Genomic DNA, 19,229 nt, shown 5'->3' with positions numbered 1-19,229 from the left:
GGTGCAGTTAGCTTGTTTACTATATTACGTGATTTCCACTGTCACACTAAACATACCACTGAGCCTGTTAAAACTTTAATACTTTGTGAAACAAAACAAATCTGCAAGATTTGTATTGAAAAATTTATAAAAATCAGCAAAATCTGATTTCAGTGGTACAGTTCTGAGTTGGGCACAACCCTAGTAAATATTGTATTTGTTGGGGACTGTTTTTTACTGGATATTTATGGCAGCAGCATAATGCACATGGGATTGGTTCAAAATAAAATACAATGCTCATGTTCATCGTAATTTAGGGATATAACACTTAATGCAATGATGTGGCTCTTGCTACACAGAGAACACCTGCTAGTTGCATTAATTAATTTTTTTTGTCTTCTCATTTGTTGGTGTGATGCACTAACACCACCATACCATTATATAGAGCCTCTCATATTTAGTCTTTTTTTTTCCAAAACTAGCAGCCTTTTATTCAGCCAGTGCCTCTATGCGCTGATTCAGAGGTAACCTTGCCAGCCTGCCATCATAATTGGCTACAAATTCACGAGCAGGTGGTGTATCCAAACTTTCTAGCCTTGCTGTTCAGCCTCAGCTGCTATTTCAATGTGCATGCAGATTTATTTTCAGATATTCTACCTGGAATTCTTTGTTTCTACTTTGCATACTGAGCCTCACATACAAAACAGTGGAGCACTGGGCTATAATAGCAGGTCAAACGGAGGTTAATACCCACTAACTCTGATATGAGGCAGATATTTGTGTTGATTAAGTCTTTCTAACACTATGCATTTGTTTCTAACGAAGCATTCACTCCTGACATCTGATTGAGGTTTAAAGCATGTCATATTTCAGCTCTATGAGTCTAATCCGAGATTCTTTTATTACATGAAGTTTTTTTCCAATTAAGCCTCTTTCTTTCTGCCCTTTCAAGTTCATACATTGGCCTTGCTTAACTAGATAAATTGCCTTGGCAGATCATTCTGCCTCCTCTCCACATTTTTTTGTACCTGTATAATTTTCCACTCTTCTCAGGGTGATACTTTCTATACATGTTTACTTTCGCCAAGGCCAAGGCCAAGGCCTCCACTAAATGCCAGTTGAGCTTGTTCAACTTCCTGGTTTTAGGAGACAGTCTGTTGCTGAGCTACAGTACCTTGGCGGGCATCGTACTTGTAAGTCTCGAAGACCTTTTTGCACTCTTATCTTATTTGAGTCAATAAAGTCAGACTGTAACAGAAAGGAACATCTTATACATCGCCCAGATGAAAAGGTAGCAGAATTATTTCTTTAAAGGAAATTATTCGTGCTGACCCCTGAAAGTTGAGATTCAAATCATCAGTCTGAGGCTCCTCCAAACCAGACCGAAGCCACTTTTACACCACCTGTTCAAGGCGGGAATGTCGTGCCATTATTCCACCTTGCCATTTTGTATAAAAAGATACAATCACTGGATGGGGGAAAAAGTTTTCTTGCCTTTTAACAGAGGTAGTAACAGCGTTGAATCAACGTCTCTGTAAGACGGACAGCCGACAGGGCGGCACGGTTGTGATTTTTTGATGATGAGTGCGACCCACAGCTGGGAAATTCAAAATGCAGCCTGTAGCACCTAGCAGCTGATTCACAGAGGAGGAGCAGCGGCTTATAATTTACGCAAATTGGGAAAACTGTGAGGTCTTAACCTCCGAGCAGAGGGTGAGATTACTGTTTTTGATAGGGTGTGTCATTGTAAATTTACCGCTCACAGGAACTTAATACGATACAGTCTCTGGCTTTTCTTTGATATCTAATGTCAGCAAAAAGATGTTTCTGATTCTATGTTAGCATTGTGAGGAGGCATTAGTTCAGAGGACTAACTCGACTTGTTTACCATATTATGTTAAAGTCACTGTGACGCTGATCGCTGAACCTAGGGCTGATAAATTAAATTTATGTGACTTAGTGGTTAAGAAGGATTTTTAAAAAATGTTCTCTTCTCTTTCTCCGCTGCTCTCTTTGGGCTTCTGTAGGTCACGGTGGGCTGTGCCCTCCCCCTGCGCTTTCCTCCTAGAGATATACACACAACAACATGACAGCAAGCGTACGTTTCCAAAGAGACACAGTCTCGTCAGCCGTTTGGAACTGACCACAGTGCGCTGCAAAGTTTGTTTAAAGGCTGTTGCAAGTAAAAACAGCAGCATGACTGATTTATTTAAACATCTCAAACACAGGCATGCAGCTAAATGGGAGAAATATGTCTCACTCTGAGATGCTCAAGACCGCGTCAGCCCACAAACACTCGGTAAAAAGCAGCCGCCATTAGTTGAATCATTTTCCTGTTTGGTGGAAAAGCCTGAGTTTGTATTTTGCTGAAGTTGCCCTGCCCCGTCTCAACAAGTGTACGCATGAAAAGATCTTTACAGAGAGCTACAACAGACCTATGGCCCAGTAATTTAAACACAACAAATAACAAAATTTGTTAACATGGAGCTAATGTTGAGCGACAGTTGTATGATTTCAGAATTTACATTTTTTCAATACTTTGCTGTGTTTACCTGCATAACTGTGTAAAATGCAAAACTGACTTGAAGCCCTCTACATTCTTCAATTTGACTGTTAATTTTCTTGCTAAAATCAAAGCAAAACTTATTTAGAGTACTTTCTTTGTCATTTGTAGATTGTTTCTAAGAGGGGAAAAAAATTATTTAAATCGTAAATCAAGTTTGTTGCAGAAAAAAATCTTTGTTTTAGGCCCTTTAATCCAGCCCTAGCTGAACCTCCTTCAAAAGTGTAGCAGTTCAGTAGTGTAGCTTGATAGTCTGTATGGATACAAAAGGAATGAATACTTGAACACTAGACATAATGAATTGTAACTCTTAAAACTGCCCCCTAGTAGTCGGGGCAGGATTACAAACAAGGCAAACCCGCCTCACAGGTGGCCCAGAAGCTCTGGCTTCATTGTGTGGCAAGCAGTCGTGATAATTAGTTTGATACTCAAATAAAACATAAACTGATATGAAAGGAGCCTTAGGGCAACACCTGAAAAGGTTAGTTTGGATATTTTGAAGTGGGGTTGTATGAGGTGGTATCCATAGTCCGTGTATTACCTGCAGTAGCTTTTCATTCAGCACACCCCCTATCTCATAAAATGCCCACCAAAAAAAAATCAATATTGGTTTAAGTGTATGCTATATTTGAAACATTTTCGAGACTTTACCCTGCTGTCAGGCAGCCCTGTCCGAAGGGGGACTGAACTGAAAGTGAAACATATCTATGCTTTCTTCAAAGCCACATTTTTGCTTGTTTGTGTTTTTGTGTGACTTTAGTGTTTTTAAGGGTTGGCTCAGATTCACCGAGTCACACAATAATCCAAACTAACCGACCAGGCAGCAATAGATCAGAAACTCCAGTATTCAGTTAGGTAAAATTACTGTTTTTGTCAGTTAAGTCTGGTGGCTTTGAAAGGTTATTAAGAATATTAAGGTAATAATAAAGCAGCAAAAAATAGATTTTTTTAGGTTGGACTTTATTTAGGTGGCTCAAATATACTTTGTTGCTGACCCTGTCCACAGCAGTACATTGCTATAGCCTTTGTGTCACAACTACAACCAGTTTCTCCAAACTGGGGGCGCTGACCATCATATACTGCGTGTTATACACTGACTATGTATAAATACCTCATACAAACCCACTTCAAAAAAGTCCGAGCTATCCATTTAAAGCCTAATGTTTTGTAGAGAGGCTAAAATCTATCAAAATCTGAATTATTTATTTTGCTTGCAAGTTGCATATTCCTAAATAAATACTATATGTATATGCATATATATATGTGTGTGTGTGTGTGTGTGTGTGTGTGTGTGTGTGTTTGTGTATGTATATGTATATATGTATATGTGTATGTGTATGTGTATATATATGTGTGTGTGTGTGTGTGTGTGTGTGTGTGTGTGTGTATGTATATGTATATATGTATGTATAAATGTGTGTGTGTGTGTGTGTGTGTGTGTGTGTGTGTGTGTGTGTGTGTGTACAGTATATACTTCATCAGTTGGCGGCCAATAGGAGCTCATAGCTCATTTTTGTCCCTCAGTAGGTAAATCCAGCCCTGCAAGCACTAACCTTTTGTATAAATAATATGTTTCACTAAAACCTTTGAATTCCAAAATCTAACTTCTTTTTAATATTTTTGCTCCTTTTGATACAGAATTTCAATGTTAGACCGCCAAGTGAGTTATTATTCTAACAAACTAATCTATTATTTCTAACTGGCATTGTAATGCACATACAAATGTGACTGTAAGAGTGGATTTGCATCAAAAGGTGAAGTCCTGTAAAATTTTTCCCATTTTATTCAAGCCCATTCACCTTGAGCTTCTCATGGAGGTATAGAAAACTTTCTTCTTCTTTTTTTTTTTACTTTTTTGCAGATTTTACCTGAGGTAGTGAAATGCAGAGGTTTTTAATGATGTGCAAACACTGTATTGAGTACTTCAGCTCAGAACACCTGAACTTTGAAGCAGTGTGATGCACGGCTCAGATCTTTATCACACAAGGATTTTTCTTTTGCAGATAAAAAAAACACAATAAGACCATTGAAACACTGAAGTGCTGGTATTTTGTTGTCTACGCAATACAGAGGACAATCACAGGTTCATGTTATGAAAGCAAAATAGCAAGGGGACAATTGTTATAAAGGATTTGAACCTGTTGCAAAAAATTTTCAGAAACCTGTATCTCTGACCCGAGGGGAGGAGCTTTCTGTGTGATTTTGAACTGCAGCATTTGCAGATTAACTCCATACCCAATGCATTATGATCCCTTAAAGGTGGGCATGATCTGAAACAAAATTAATTTAATGCAGGTTTTGTTATCTTGGCCATCGTCTTGAATGTAAGGGAGCTTGGAGGGACTACTCCACATGGCCACAGCTCTCCATGGTCTGGCTCTGACTTGATTTTGAGTTCGTCCTCCGCATGATGTTATACCACATCAGGAGCATTTCAGAAGCAAAGACTACCCGATTTTGTAGACTTGCGAGTTGTGTTGATTTGGTCATTTTTCCTTGATATTTGTGCTTCTACTATTAGTAAGTAAGCAGGCAGTTAAATGTGTTTTTGTCAATTTTTATTGTGTTTATTATTGTTATTTTCAACTTTGTTGTGCTGTAGCCCACAGACAGCTAATACCGATCAAAGTAAAGATTTGTGGCCTTGCTTTAGTCCCCAATTATATTGTATCCTCTGAAACATGTGTCAGCTAGAACAACAACATTTGTCTAGAGTGGCCTCGATCAGCCCAGACAGCTGGGACGTTGCCGCCTGGCGTAGATCTGAACTCTACTGAGTGTACATTTCTGGTTAAATTTATTTTTTTGGTGCTTTGAGCACCACAAGCCAAGTTCCATCTAGTTCTATTATATTTAAGAGAAAGCAGACATCTCCACGGCTGAAATCACCAATACTCGGCAACTCACAGCGAAACAATCTTGATTGATAAATAGCACTACAGGTTAGAGGAAAATTATGTATTTATTTTATTTTGGGATGAATCAAACATGGGCTGAATATGCTCTACCAACAAATCACTAAGAAGGTCAGGGCTAGTTTTAGAACTGATAACGCCATCAGCATTTGATCAACCTTAAAAACGTGTTTCACCAAAAGTGGAAATGTAGTTGTGAGGAAATAGAAAGTCAAATTTGTTCATAAAGTCCTTTTTACAAAGGCATGCAACATTATCATCAGATATAGTCCCTTACACATATATTGGTCTTGGTGTATATGTTATCTGATATGCACCAATATTATATTTTTTGTTGTTTTTACAGAACATAATCTGGAAAAAAGGTGCTTGAGGTTACTTAGGATAGTTTAATTTCCAGTTTTTGTTATTTTGTTTCAATGCACTGATGTCAGATAGATAGATAATAGAAAGAGATATAGATGGATAGAATATCAGGATTATCTTACCTCCCTAATATCGGTGTAGGCATCAGCCCTAAAACAGTATTGATCGAGATCTAATTTATAGTAAGCAAAGGAGACATAGACAGTTTAAAATGAGAGACAATAACAACAGATAAAAGAACAAGTTTCACAAACTCCAGAAAAATTGGGTCAGGGCGGAAAATAATCACAACCATAATCCATTTGTTATCGCATACAGAAAGACGATAACAAAGGCAGAGGCATAAATGGCCATCAAGGTCCACAAATCAAAATAGTGTACATAGTGTTATAAACCTATCCAGTAAAAAAGAATTAACATGTGAGTGAATAAAAATATGTTTTTTTTCCATCCCGTTGCTATCCACAGTCACATGGCTCCTGTGTGCTGTGATATATAGTCATGCATTACCACATTATGTTCCCCCGCTCTTTGAGCGCCAGATCCTGCTGCTCCGCTGTCTCTCAAGGTCTTTCTCTGTCTGCTCTAGCTTAGCCAAGGTCACCCGCACCGCTGCAGGCACCCTGCAACCTTGAGCGACTAACTGACCGGGAAATGTGTGTTCTCCCGTTCCACCACCTACGTGTCCCAGTGTCAATCAGCCAGATACAGAGCAGGGGCTGTCATTAAATGTTCCAGCATGCTGCCACTTGGACATTATGTCACTCCCGTAGATGTAATATAGAAAAAAAAGCCACACACATTTGCTCAAGGCCATCCAAGAAATTAGGAGAAAGAGCTCAGCTTCTGGACATAATTGAATTAAATGCCTCGACACGCCAACTGTGATTGCGTCCACTTGTGTGGTATTTGTGTGCCGTATATGTTGTAATAACCGTATAGCTTTACATTAATTTCTTTATGCGCAAACTAATATGAGAGTTCAAATAAAAAAATGCGTCTGCCTGTATATCTATGTCTAATCCACTAAAGAGCTCAAAGGATCTCGACTATCAATAGGCCTTGAAAAATTTGTGATAGAGGTTTTTAAATCATGCAGCCACAAAGGAGGAAAAAAATATAAGTAAACAGTATATGACTGTTCCAATTAACAAGGCTACATACTAAAAGCTTTTTAAATAAAGGCAAGCCACAGAGTGCTACAGAGCATTAAAGCCACAATAGTGAGAGTGTATCTGGGACCTTGGCTTTGATATGAAATCTTGTGGCCTTGCCTTTACCGCCCTCCATGTTAAAAGCTCTTTGTGACAAGGAAATTACTTTATGAACCTCTGAAAGACGCTCCAACACTTCAACCTCCCTGTTAGTTCCATCGCAAGACCATGAGAGAAGTGTGTATTTTTTTAACGCTTCCATTTTTTAAATTGCTGCAGCAGCTTGCCGTTCGTTTTATCAGTCTCTGTCCCTGCTCTCATTATCACGGCTTCTCCTTTTTCTTTGACCTTAGTTTTACTTTTTCTTAAAGAGAAAAATCTTTGCTAATTACAGAAATTTTAAAAACTCATTTCCCTTCTATTTGTGTTGCATTTGCACCCAAATAAGTAGAACTCAGTGAGGTATTTGTTAGGCTTTTGACAAACTGAGGTAAATAATTTGTGTTAATTGGGTTGATGAATAAACCCGTGTGTGTGTGTGTGTGTGTGTGTGTGTGTGTGTGTGTGTGTAACAGACTGCGGTGTGTAGCTTTACCCTCAGCCCTGTAAACAATTCCCAACCTCTGCTGCAGCAAGAGGTCTGTTTTTCATTTTTCCAGGGTCTGTGGAAATCAGTTTGTTTGAATATGCTCACACTGCTGGGCTTGGCATCGGGTGAATCATATTTATACGTGAGCGTGTTTTTGTTTAGGTCTGTGAGGATTCGGTTCCTTTAACATGTACCTGGAATGTTCAGTCCGGATAGAAGCAGAAATACCAAACATGTGTCTCGGCGGCCTTGAGACTTCACAGGGCTCTGACTGCGGCGCTCAGCTCGGTAAACACAGTTTCCTCCTGTGGCTCTCTGTTTGGACAGGAAACAAGGAAGCTGATCAAACACTGGCTCAGAAGGCCACGGCAACGCTGAGCTGGAATGGAGTCGCGGGTCTCTCAGAGCGCTTTGAATAGACGGGAAACATGAAAAATAACATGTCACTTTTAGTGTGCAAATCCGTCGGTTTGCAGTTGTGCTGAGTTTCTCATTTGCGCAGTATTTTCCCAAATAAATCATGCGGTGCAGATAACCTTATCTCAACCCTGTATTTTGTTTACACAGTAGAGGAACCAGCATCACAGACAGTGTAGAATTAGGTGTTAGTGCCCGACTGCCTGCGTGCTACAGATTTACAGCTCAGTCCTGATGACATCATAGATTAGCAGATGATAGGAAGCATTAGCTGTGGATGGATAGACGTTGGTTGAGGGAGGGGGACAGACAGTGAGGAGTAGAGGGTTTGTGTCAAAGTCATTTGGGTTAATAAGTTGGGTGATAATGCTTCCCCCTTGTGACTGTTTGTTAAACTGCAGACTTTGCATGATAACTGCACAATTTTCTCCAAAGCATGTAAACATAACATGGACAGCAAGTTTAGCTGTGTGGCATTTATCTTTGGGCACTGATTTAATTATGGCATGCTATACTATGCGTTAAAAGGTGAGTTGTGTAAAGTACAGGAGGAATTGGTGGCATTGGCAACAGTGAATTGCAGATTGCATCCATTTAAAACTTCATTCCCGGCTAGAAGATGTGGCCAGAAACATTAAAAGTAGGGGCGTGATGTTTTTAAAAAAACAGGAAAGATCAGTTTCAGTTTTCAGTTCCTGTTTTTTAATGTCCTTTAGAAAGTGAAACTGCACACCACATAAACATACACCATTTTCAAACTGCATATTAAAATGATGATACCTAAATACAGCAGAATCTTCTGATAATTATTAATCACATACAGAATTTGCTTTTAACTCCATCCTCTGAACAGCTTATGAAATGAAAAATGAATGCAGTTTCATCTTTTTTTTTGGGGCGATAAAACTAAAATGAAAGGGAGCATTGAATGAGCAAGTTCCTCGACACTGGGGTTACTCGTTGTTATTCTCTGTGAGCTGCTCCCTGGATGCCTCGTTAGAAAACTGTAGAAAGGGAGTGCTGATCTCACTTGACTGCATGTCACCAGCCACCCGCAGCAGGCAGCTGAGGACCATGTCCTTTGCCAGGCCGGCCTCCAGGTTCCCCTCCCGACTCAGCTGCAAAGTGATCTGGTCCAGGCTCGTTAAGACCAGCTCTGAGCCCAGCAGAGGGATGATGGGGCCCGGGTCAGAATCTGAACCAGGGGCCCCCTCCCTGGCCATATTCTCCATCATGTATTGCTGGTATAAATCCAAGAGTTTCTGCTCCAGATAGTGATTCAGGAGAGAGTTGGAGAATGGACCTTCACGCCCCTGCAACAAAAAGCTCCGATCACGGGTGCTCCCCTGTCTCCAGCGGTTTGAACCTCCTCTCAGTGGATGTACAAGTCCACCCTGAGATGTCTGTCCTGGGAGAGAGTCCTCCACAGCCGGGGGGACATCACAGGACTGGAGGAAGGGGCCGATGGCCTGGGCGTCAGTACAGACGCGGAGCTCACCGTCATTGGTTGAGAGAGGCAGCACCTGGTCGCCTGCGATATGGAGGTCGCTATAATTTTGGCAGATGCTCTGACAGAAGGAGGGAACCAAGAAGGGGGCATCACCAACTGAGTGAGTCTGATCTGGGATCTCTATCTCTGGAGAAATCTGTCTGCCCGGCTGAGCACTATGGAAATCCAAGGACTGCAGCGGAGAAATGTACAGCTCCGCGGAGTCACTCCTGTTGTCCACACAACCTGCCTGCTCAGGGGAGTTGTGATGAATGAGTGGAGTGTGTCTGATGGAGTCTGGCACCAGGGTAGCAGCTGCTCTCGGCAGCCCATGAGCACCCTGGGGAGCTCTCTGAGGAGGGAGCGGATCCAGCTCCTCCAATTCACCGTAGGTCATGCTCAACAGTCTGCCTTCACAAAGCATGGCTGCAACAAAGAGCATATTCTCAGACGCTGTGAGACAAGTTAAACCAGATAAACACACTGCACGCCAGTATTCAGGATGTGATAAGAAGCACTTTGCAGCATAGATGAATCTGTTAATTTTATATTGATTTGGTAACACTTAATTAGGATAGTCCTCCTAAAGATAGTTTTGTAATATTTCAATAGCGTTCTGATTGAGGGTCACAATTCAACTTTCTCTCTTGAAGCCTGATTTATGCTCGGGTGCTCAACACTTTCATTTATGCCTCTGCAAAAGGTTTCAGTCATCTCCACTGAAACCATAGACCACCTGCATTTTTAAACTTTACGAGTTTATTTCTATTCTGTTTAGAGAAGCGTAATCTTCACAGACAGCTGTGTAAATCACACAGATGGCCTGCTGTATATGTCTTTCTAACTTTTTAACCATATATTTAGTGATTGATTAGCCCCCAGTCTGTCCATGAGCAGCAGATTCTCCTCACTCGCCACTTGTTGTGGATGAAAAAAACAAAAACAATACAGCATAGTATCACAAAATTTTCCGTGGCAATGTATCAATACACAGACACAAAGTATTGTTTTTTTAAATTCTATAAATTATTAATATTTCAAGTACAAATTAAACTTTCAGTAGCCCACTAGAATAGTAAAATATTTTTTTTTTCAATCCAGTAGATAAATGTTGCCACAATAAAAAGGATGGAAGTGAGAAGCACAGACTAAAAACTTTATCTTATTAGATTAAAATAGTTATTGACCAAGCTTTTCCTTAGTTTACAGTTGGAAAAGGGTAATAAATTGCAGCTTTTCACAATGTATATTATCACAATACTCTACATATCAAAAACATTTTGCAGTTTGTATTTTAGGATTATTTGCAATAGAAATGCACTTTTCATATCCTGTAATTCTTTCATCAGCAGCTTTAACAAGACAGTTAATGTGACCTGACTCATCTTATTTAATCCTGCTGAAATGTCCTCTTCTGTTTTTTTTTTTGTTTGTTTTTTTTAATCTAAGTAAGCGGACATGTGCATTTGGTGGTCAAATATCCCTTAATCCTGTTTATTAAATCTTCCATGAGTATAATGTTATCTAGTTTAAGGTGACTCTGTAGCTGACACCAAGATGAGAGAGCAAAAACTTTAGAAATCACTTTCACCAAAGACAGTGGCGGTTCAAAGAATGACTTGCATAAGTAGTTTGTGTCCCCACCCTCTCAAACAACTCTGTCATCGTCCGTTTGGAAGTTTCACTGTGGACATTGTCATAAGCCAATTTGCCCTTATACTCTCGAGATAAACATCTACAGACAAAGCGAAACAGCTGATTTGTTATATATCGCAACAAATAAGCCATTGAAATGTTACAGATACTCTACAAAACTATCCAAATAAAGTTTATTCATATGAAAATATATAGGACCGTAGACTTGTGCCGCGTAGTTTCATAGTTTGCAATACAAATGTATAAAACTCCAAAAAACCACGTATAATGATCAAATAAAATCACCATAAAACTCAATAAAACCAAATCATTCATGACTACATTAATGATCTGTCTGTAAAAGCTGTTTCAAGTGAGTCCTTTTCACTGAGTAATTAGGTCAAAGTGTTTATTCCTCCCAACAAAAAAAGACATCATCACCTCATCTAATAATCATAAATCTAAATCATATTTTTCTGAAATAAACCTCTTCCTACCTTGGACCAGAATCACAGTCCCTCTATCAGCTTTCACCTGAGAGTACCAAGTGTCCTTTCACAGTCTTTATCACAGCAGAGAAAAGCACTGTTCCTCAGTTCCTGCATTTTCTATCAATGCAGCCTCTCAAACGTGGAAACTGTATTTGACTCGACATGAACAGGTTGCATTCATGTGCAACGGTTGTTAAATACCACCCCAAGAGGAAGTGGGAATGCCTGATATTTTTTGTCTTTCTTCCCATTTCTGCAAACTTAATGTTGGCAGCTGGGTTCATCATGAATATATTCCAACTCATCATCCTGCCAATTATTATCTTATTTTCATAAGATTGTTACACACATGCTGGGCATATCTCCCTGCAGATATCTATTTTACAGCCTTACGTAAGAAGGTACATACCTCCACATTTACTCTCGCCAAATGAAGTGATATGACAGATGTTATATTCTTATCAACGTAACCACAGGAGTTTTGTTTCTATGTAAAAGGACCAGGTGTGTGATTGAGGTAGAGTAAAAAGCAGAAAAGAAAGTCATAATTAATATCATCAAAATGATCGGGAAACAGAAAGTTCAACAGATGCTGATTCCCGTTTTCATTTTCTGAAAAGTCGCACCACATATTCTGAGTCACTTCTGTGAGGACAGTTAAACATGCAGCTCTGTAGTCGAGTAACTGCTGTTTGGACCATCTAACTTTACCTCTCCTGTGATCCGCGTGTGCAGCCAAAAGCAGAAGTGTGACTTCACGTTCGGTTATGTAACCACAGCTCTTCATTTCCTCCTTGAAACCGTGCCTGCTCTGCAGCATGTTTAAGTAAATGCTGTAACTGTCACAGCAAATTTTACACGAGACCTTGGAATGATATTAATTTCAGCGGTTGTGATATGTTTTCTTTTTTTCCTGTCTTGATTTGAGCTCCTCTGTGGTATGAATCTGATCTTTTTTACAGCTGCAGTCTGAATCGGTTTTCTGGTGAAAGTGATGGAAATTTTCGGGCTATATTTATGGCCGGGATTTTTCCAAGATGAAAGCACCTCGTCTGCGTGTAGGACTCGCTTCAGTAAAGACCCTTTGCATTCAGACTTCCTCTGCTCGCAGCAGGGAAGCCCAACAATAGAAGCTCATGAAACACAAGAGAACATGTTTTATTATTAATCAGATGAGAAAGTCAGCATCATACAACTTCTGGAGTTTGTAACAACAGCCAGGTCACACATGTTGGGGATGAGTATTTTAACTAACTTCTATATTTGAGTTCTCATATTACATTATTATAGAGTACTCTAACATCAGAGCAGGAATATAAATTGGCCAGAAATCAAAGATAAGTGGAATTTGAAATGTATTGTATGTTCAGCTTAAATTAGCCTATAAATTGAAATTTAACATGAGAAAAATCAGCCATCTTTCTGTTGCTTCCATTAACGTTACATTTTTTAAACTCATTGCTGATACCGTAGTATGAGAATTAATGGTTACTATACCAAGTAAATTTGCTTATCTACAGTACTAAATAAAGAATAAAAAAAGCAACCAGATAGAGAATCTTTCCTTTATTCTATTTATTTATTCATTCATTTATATAAGGGGAAACTTTTTACACAAACTTGTATTAAAAAGGTTTCAAGTTTCAATCCATTAATAAACCCCTCTGTTTTTATAACTGTGAGGGTCATTTTAATCGTACCGGGGAGGGGTGGCACTTAATTTTGATATCCAAATGAGTACTTGGTTACTCATGCCCATTCCTAATACATCTAACTGACTTTTTTTTTTTTTTTTTTTTTTAAATCTTTGGTGCCAATTCACAAAAACATTGTTCTGACACATTTTCATGGATAGAATTTCAAAACTTTCCCATAATTTTTAAACATAACACATCCGAACTTTGTTCAAATATAATTTCAGCTACCTGGAATACAACAAAAACATACAAAAGATACGCAATAAAACACTTCATGGCAAACAGAACATGTCACACATCAGCACATATCAGAGCTGTGATATGTTGACAGCTACAGAAATTAACCGTTATGGTACCTTTCATGAAAGGTTATCCACAAAAGATTACTCTAAAAATCTCAGTACACAATAAAATGACATGAATCCTCCAAAACTTTCAATAATTTTTACTAATTAAATTACTCTTCCAGGCTTTTAAAATTTGAAAGTGAAATTTCATGGCTTATCTACAGTGACCATGGGGACCTTGTATAAACCCCCCAAATTGGAACAATTTAACCCAGTTGCAGTTTAATCTATCATATGATCTCTTCTAAGATGTCCTGTCCTGTTTTACTAACCGGTTCAAGGTTCATGGTTACTTTATTTGTCTCCCTTTGGGATAAAATTGTCTTGGATAAAGAGAAACTGATGTGTCAAACTCGACAGTACAAAGTACAAAACATTAAATGGAAACAATAGACACAACACAGTAAAAGCATTAAATATTAAATAGGACATGTGCAAAGCATCCTCTTGTGATAAAACACTGCAAATTAGAAATACGAGGCATATTACTGCTACCTAGGTACTCAGAGACATATTCACTTGCATACTCACAAATTCCCATTCATACATAAAAAACAGGTTGATTCACAGCATGTTGATGATGTCACAAGCATTTAAATGACAGAGTTTGATGATTTTCTGGCAGTTGTTGTTATTTTTGTCCACTAAGTGTCGGATATCTGACACAGGCCTGCTGCTCAGTACTAATGGTGGCACACAGTGTAGAGTTACCGACCCGTTGCTACAGCAATGTTGCTGAGCAACATCCGATAACACTAAAGACACGCTGAGATCAGGTTAGTCGAGCGACTCAGATCTGCTTTTGTGTCACAAGAGAAAAGCCATCTGGCAATTTCAGCACCCTGGACAGCAACTGGTCACAGTGAACAGCTCCAGTCAGGTTTAAAGGCTCGTTTGTTTGTTTGTTTGTTTGTTTGTTTGTTTGTTTGTTTGTTTGTTTGTTTTGAGACATACTGGCTGGCTTGAAGAGACAAATATGGATACATGCTTCACAAACACTAAGGACAAGTTTGTAATCCTGAAAGAGGATTCCATTTAGAGGAATGTTCAGGAAGATTAATAATGTGTTCAGACCCAACCACCACGGACACAGAGGGCGCGATGGTGGTGGTTTTCGTTCTGAGCAGGACTACCACAACGCCTGCACTGTCAGGCTGGTCCGCAGCACCTCTATGCTCGTGGTGGGGGAAAAAACTCAGGCTGCTGTGGGCTCAACTTTAAAACGGAGTAAAAGCACTGTGAGCATCGAGTCGACCTTGTACTATTATCAGAGACAAGAGGACAGGATATGGCTCTACTCTCAGAATCAGAACTGCCTGGAGTACCTGGAAGCGCTCGTGGCTTTGAGACGGCAGTACACAAAGAGCGTGAGTGACTTGAAAAGTAACGACGCCAAGGCCACATTGTCCTCTAAGAAGAAGCCTGCACCCCCGCCGCCTGCAAAGGAAGAGCTGGTAAGCTTAAATCATCAACCCCAGAGCACATGCCAGGCAAAAACATCAATATCAAAGACAAATGGTCACCCATTTTTTTTATCTGCAGATATCAAGAGCCAAACCCTCTGCACCTCCAGTCCCCAACGTCGAGGACACTCTGCAGTTTTTTGATGAGGTCATTGCTGGCTGTGACAGCGAGCCTCTGCGCAAACCGTATATGGATGATGGACACGCAGATGTGGACTTCATAGGTGAGTCTGGAATCCTTCTCTTTAATTATAATGATGCTGGATTGAACAATGATGCAACTTTTTACACCTTGTCTATTTTGTTTTTATCACAGTCACAGTCGTGACTCTGTTTCACGGCCAATAAGCTGTAGACTCCTAAAAAAAAAAAGGTAGAACGTTACAAAAAAAAAATTGTTTACTTTTGGTTTAGACAATGTTGGAAAGCAACTAAGTAGAATTACTAAAGCACTGTAAGATTCGCCATACAAAATAAAAGCAGATTGATAAACGTGGTATAGAGAGAGAGAGCGAGAGAGACAGATTCAGTTAGCCATGGATTATTATTTAAGATGTACATTTTGTTTTTTAATCTCAAAGGAAAAGGGCACGGTGAAGACCCGAACACAAGCTTTATTCACCGAGCCTTCACTCTCCACACTGAATTTGCCCCCAAAAGAGGCCCATTCAGAATGCGTGATTGTTAAAAAAAAAAAAAAAAGGTTTAAAAAAGTCATTATCCAGAGTATTGTATTTAATGTTATGAAAAATATTAGAAAAACTAATCTCTGATAGAAAATTCACAGGAAATCATTTGCTCACAATGTCTCCAAATTGCTTGTTTTATTACATTTGGGTTAATTGTACAGTTTTTCAGTTCCTTATACTGTTATGCATTGAATATAATAAGAAATATTTTATATGTCGAGTAGTCAGGGGGCATCAGTTTACTCAATAACTGCAAAATCGGTCTGTATAGGATAAAGGTTGGGAGCTGCTGCCATAATGGCTACAGTAATTGTACTTTGAATACTTTGTTTTTGCCTTTTATTTTTGTTCTCCTAAATTTGTGGTGGATCTAAATATATTTTTTCCACCTGAAGGGTTTAGAAGTGATAAGGTAATTTAAGTATGTTTACTAAAGAATTATTCTTGATTATATTTGATGTGCTTGCATGGATATATCCATTTTTGTTCTACTAATTTTCTAGTCAAATACATTAGGTTTAACATGCAAAATAAGCTACCCACCAGTATATAAAGTGGATAAAATTAGATCTACCTTTACTAGTTACATTTAGAAGTTGCTTCATTGAAAAATGTGTCAAACTACATTATAACTATGTAATACTCAGAAATCGGTCGTTCTAGTATTTTTGTTCTTGATAGTTTTATAAATACCGATATAATAGTTATATACTCTTACGTAAATCATATTTCAGATGAAAGACTTTTCCTTCTAACATTATTTTCCGTATTGCCTCTTTGACTTGAGGATTTTGTAATGGTTTCAGATGGAAATGTGCATTTTACTCCTTATATTTGTTGCTTGTAGTTACTAGTTACTTCCTGGATTGACGCTTTTACATACAGTATGAAGTTCAAATAATATTTGACATTGTTACATATGAGGCTTAACATATACAGTAGTTTTAGTATTAGTTGTTTTTTGTAGAAGTAGAGTAGTAAGCTGTAACTCCACTTGGACCAGCTGCGACAGTGAAATGCTGTTTACAGGTCACTGTATTAGTAATTTAAACAGTCTGAAGACGCCACTTTTCACAAGTCCTTGTATTTGTGATTCTTAAGTAGTGCAATAAATTGTATTCTTACATTGTTACATGACTATTTTAACTTTAAGAGGCACATCTGACTGGAGTGGAGTCATTATTATTAGACTGAGCTTTTCCTGCTATGACTTGTCAAAATTTATGCTGCGGGAAAAGTCAATTCAGATTCAATTCAAGAAAGGCTTTATTGGCGTGACCATAGTGACAGTATTTACAGATTACATTTAACAGCTGTTTTTAACAGGAAAGAGTACAAAGCAAGAGCAACAATTATATCAACATGATATAATGCAAACTGAACATATATATTGGCATCAGCGACAATATTAAAAGTAGTAATTTAAAAAATGATAATACAAACAATAAAATAATAAGTCTAATTTTTCATACTAGTCGGATGGGGTGGGTGTGGTTAAGGACTGGGAAAAGTCAGATGCAGTTTTTAGAATAACCGTTTAAACTTTGCCTCAGCTGTTTAAGGCCATCTCATTATCTAAACCAGCTACTTAATCTCATTCAAAAGGTCGCTGCTTACCCCAAAAATCAAAATTATATGAATTTCTTCTTATGTGTAGTGATATTTCCCAGTCTATATGTTTTGGTGTGAGCTGCCAAATGTTGGAGATTACACTGTAGAAATGTCTGCCCTACCCTACATAAAATCCTGCATTGAATTAAGGTACCCACCAGAAAATGATAATAAAAATGAGAAAATAAAATAAACCAACCACAAAAAAAACTTATTTCAATGTCTAACTCTCAAAAATAGCCTTATAAGCCATTCATTTAAAAATCAATAGCGAGTTACAAATTCTTAAATTAAGTTGGCATCATTCCAAAATTTAACCCCGATAACAGAAATACATCGTTTTTTTAATCCCTATAGCTCTACAGATAAGGGTAAAAATGTTGTTTTTTTTTCTTTAAGATCCAGGTGTGAAAGTTCAAAATAACAGTTTTCTCTCTGCTCTTCTCTCCCACAGTGGCCTCCAGCTCGACCGAACACGACCTCCACTCCAACTGGGTCTTGCGTGTTCCTCGGGTTGCAGATGACCCCAAAGACAAAGTGGTTCATGACCGTGCCAATGAAAGCGCCTCGAAGAAGAAAAACCAGAGCAGGTCCACAAGCAGCAGACTGCGGCTGCAGAGGAACCCGATCCATCTGCCCAAAGTGGTGGAGAGCGCATTCCAGACTCTGCGCTTCAAGCCCAAATTAAAAAAGCAGTGAAGCTTGATAGACATTTGAAACCGCCGGCACCGCCACGCTGCTGACGTAGAGCTCAACCTAGTTTCTATGGACACACTCCGGCTAGACAATTAATACTTACATAAATATGTAAGGGGAATAAAGCAAACGTTAAAAAACCTGTCTAGCCGATGACGTCAGGTTTGGCTTGTCGTGGGTAGAAAAGCACAGGTGTTACTAAAAACATTAATGATGGCTCTGTGCTATTCAAGCGTCCCAGTAAGTCATGACGGCGTGACAAAGAGCCAGCATGCACAATACCAGGACCCTGAAACTGAAGCAGCTGAATGGAAATCAGCTATCATTCATTTAATTATTTACTCCTGAGTTTTTCTTTTGACGTGTCAAAACATCTTCAGAGAAAAAGGCAGATCCAATATCATTTGTTTCAAGGATTTATGAAACCTCAATGTGCGATTCATACGAATAAATAAGATGCCAGTTTAAGTGAATGTTACTTTAAGGATTTTTACTGCTCAGTATGTCTTATAAATTCCTTCTTACATATTAAGATCACTCAAATCCTTTTGTTAACGGTGTTTCTTTCAAGTGTGCTTTTGAACTGTATTAAAGTAGAGAAATAATACACAATCATACAAAACAGTGTGATGGGTATGGAATTTAGGTTGAGTAGAGTTTATGGTTCAGACCTGCAGAGAGATTGCATTCATTGGAGGTATCGCAGCTCACGGTAAATTGCAACAACGTCCTTCACAGCAGACTGGCTGAAAGGTAAACATATTTCTGTAGTGTGTGAATGCTGGCTTCATTTAAGAGAGGCTCAGATTTGTAAGGCGAGTCTCAGGGTTGAGTTGACTGAAGAGTTCAAAACCAGCGAAGGTTGTTCTGCTCGTCGTTGCCAAAGTTAAAATGGTTGTAAGCATAAAAGGTCAATCCAGTCAATTACAAAACACAAAAAAACATCTTCCTGCCTTTACCTTTATGGTGTCTTGCAATGCTGATACTTTTGTATGTATTTGCCAAGTGGGATTTTTTTTTGGTACTTACAGTATTGAATATTAAATGAACCTTGAACTCTCTCAGATACCACAGGAGGGAAGATTTAGAAAAACTAGAAATACCGCCACAGGTTTCTATGCCTGCATG

At 38.8% G+C, this 19,229-nt stretch overlaps 2 protein-coding genes across 2 annotated transcripts; one reads left to right on the top strand and one right to left on the bottom strand.

Annotated features, from left to right (window-relative positions):
* Positions 1-8,668: 8,668 nt before the first annotated feature.
* Positions 8,669-11,718, bottom strand: LOC121949525 (TLR adapter interacting with SLC15A4 on the lysosome). The gene is made up of 2 exons (XM_042495240.1): positions 11,605-11,718; positions 8,669-9,898 (listed from the first exon to the last, which is right to left on the bottom strand). Exon 2 carries the CDS (start codon positions 9,894-9,896, stop codon positions 8,937-8,939), a length of 960 nt encoding a protein of 319 aa, XP_042351174.1. The 5' UTR covers positions 9,897-9,898; positions 11,605-11,718; the 3' UTR covers positions 8,669-8,936.
* A 2,967-nt stretch (positions 11,719-14,685) lies between these two features.
* On the top strand, positions 14,686-18,104 carry LOC121948758 (uncharacterized protein C13orf42). The gene is made up of 3 exons (XM_042494208.1): positions 14,686-15,096; positions 15,185-15,329; positions 17,860-18,104. The coding sequence occupies exons 1-3, from the start codon at positions 14,686-14,688 to the stop codon at positions 18,102-18,104; spliced, it is 801 nt and encodes a 266-aa protein (XP_042350142.1).
* Positions 18,105-19,229: the final 1,125 nt, after the last annotated feature.

Source organism: Plectropomus leopardus, chromosome 10, assembly GCF_008729295.1.
Source record: "Plectropomus leopardus isolate mb chromosome 10, YSFRI_Pleo_2.0, whole genome shotgun sequence".
NCBI classification, from domain to species: Eukaryota; Metazoa; Chordata; class Actinopteri; order Perciformes; family Serranidae; genus Plectropomus; species Plectropomus leopardus.
The sequence above is the reverse complement of the archived record's forward strand: the minus strand, read 5'-3'. Positions and strand labels throughout refer to the sequence as shown.

Excerpts from the sequence above, each read along its gene's own strand:
- LOC121949525 (XM_042495240.1), bottom strand. The coding sequence starts at position 9,896 with ATGCTTTGTGAAGGCAGACTGTTGAGCATGACCTACGGTGAATTGGAG.
- LOC121948758 (XM_042494208.1), top strand. The coding sequence starts at position 14,686 with ATGTTCAGGAAGATTAATAATGTGTTCAGACCCAACCACCACGGACAC. Across the intron at positions 15,097-15,184 it reads CGCCTGCAAAGGAAGAGCTG|ATATCAAGAGCCAAACCCTC; the intron begins GTAAGCTTAAAT and ends TTTTATCTGCAG. Across the intron at positions 15,330-17,859 it reads CGCAGATGTGGACTTCATAG|TGGCCTCCAGCTCGACCGAA; the intron begins GTGAGTCTGGAA and ends TCTCTCCCACAG.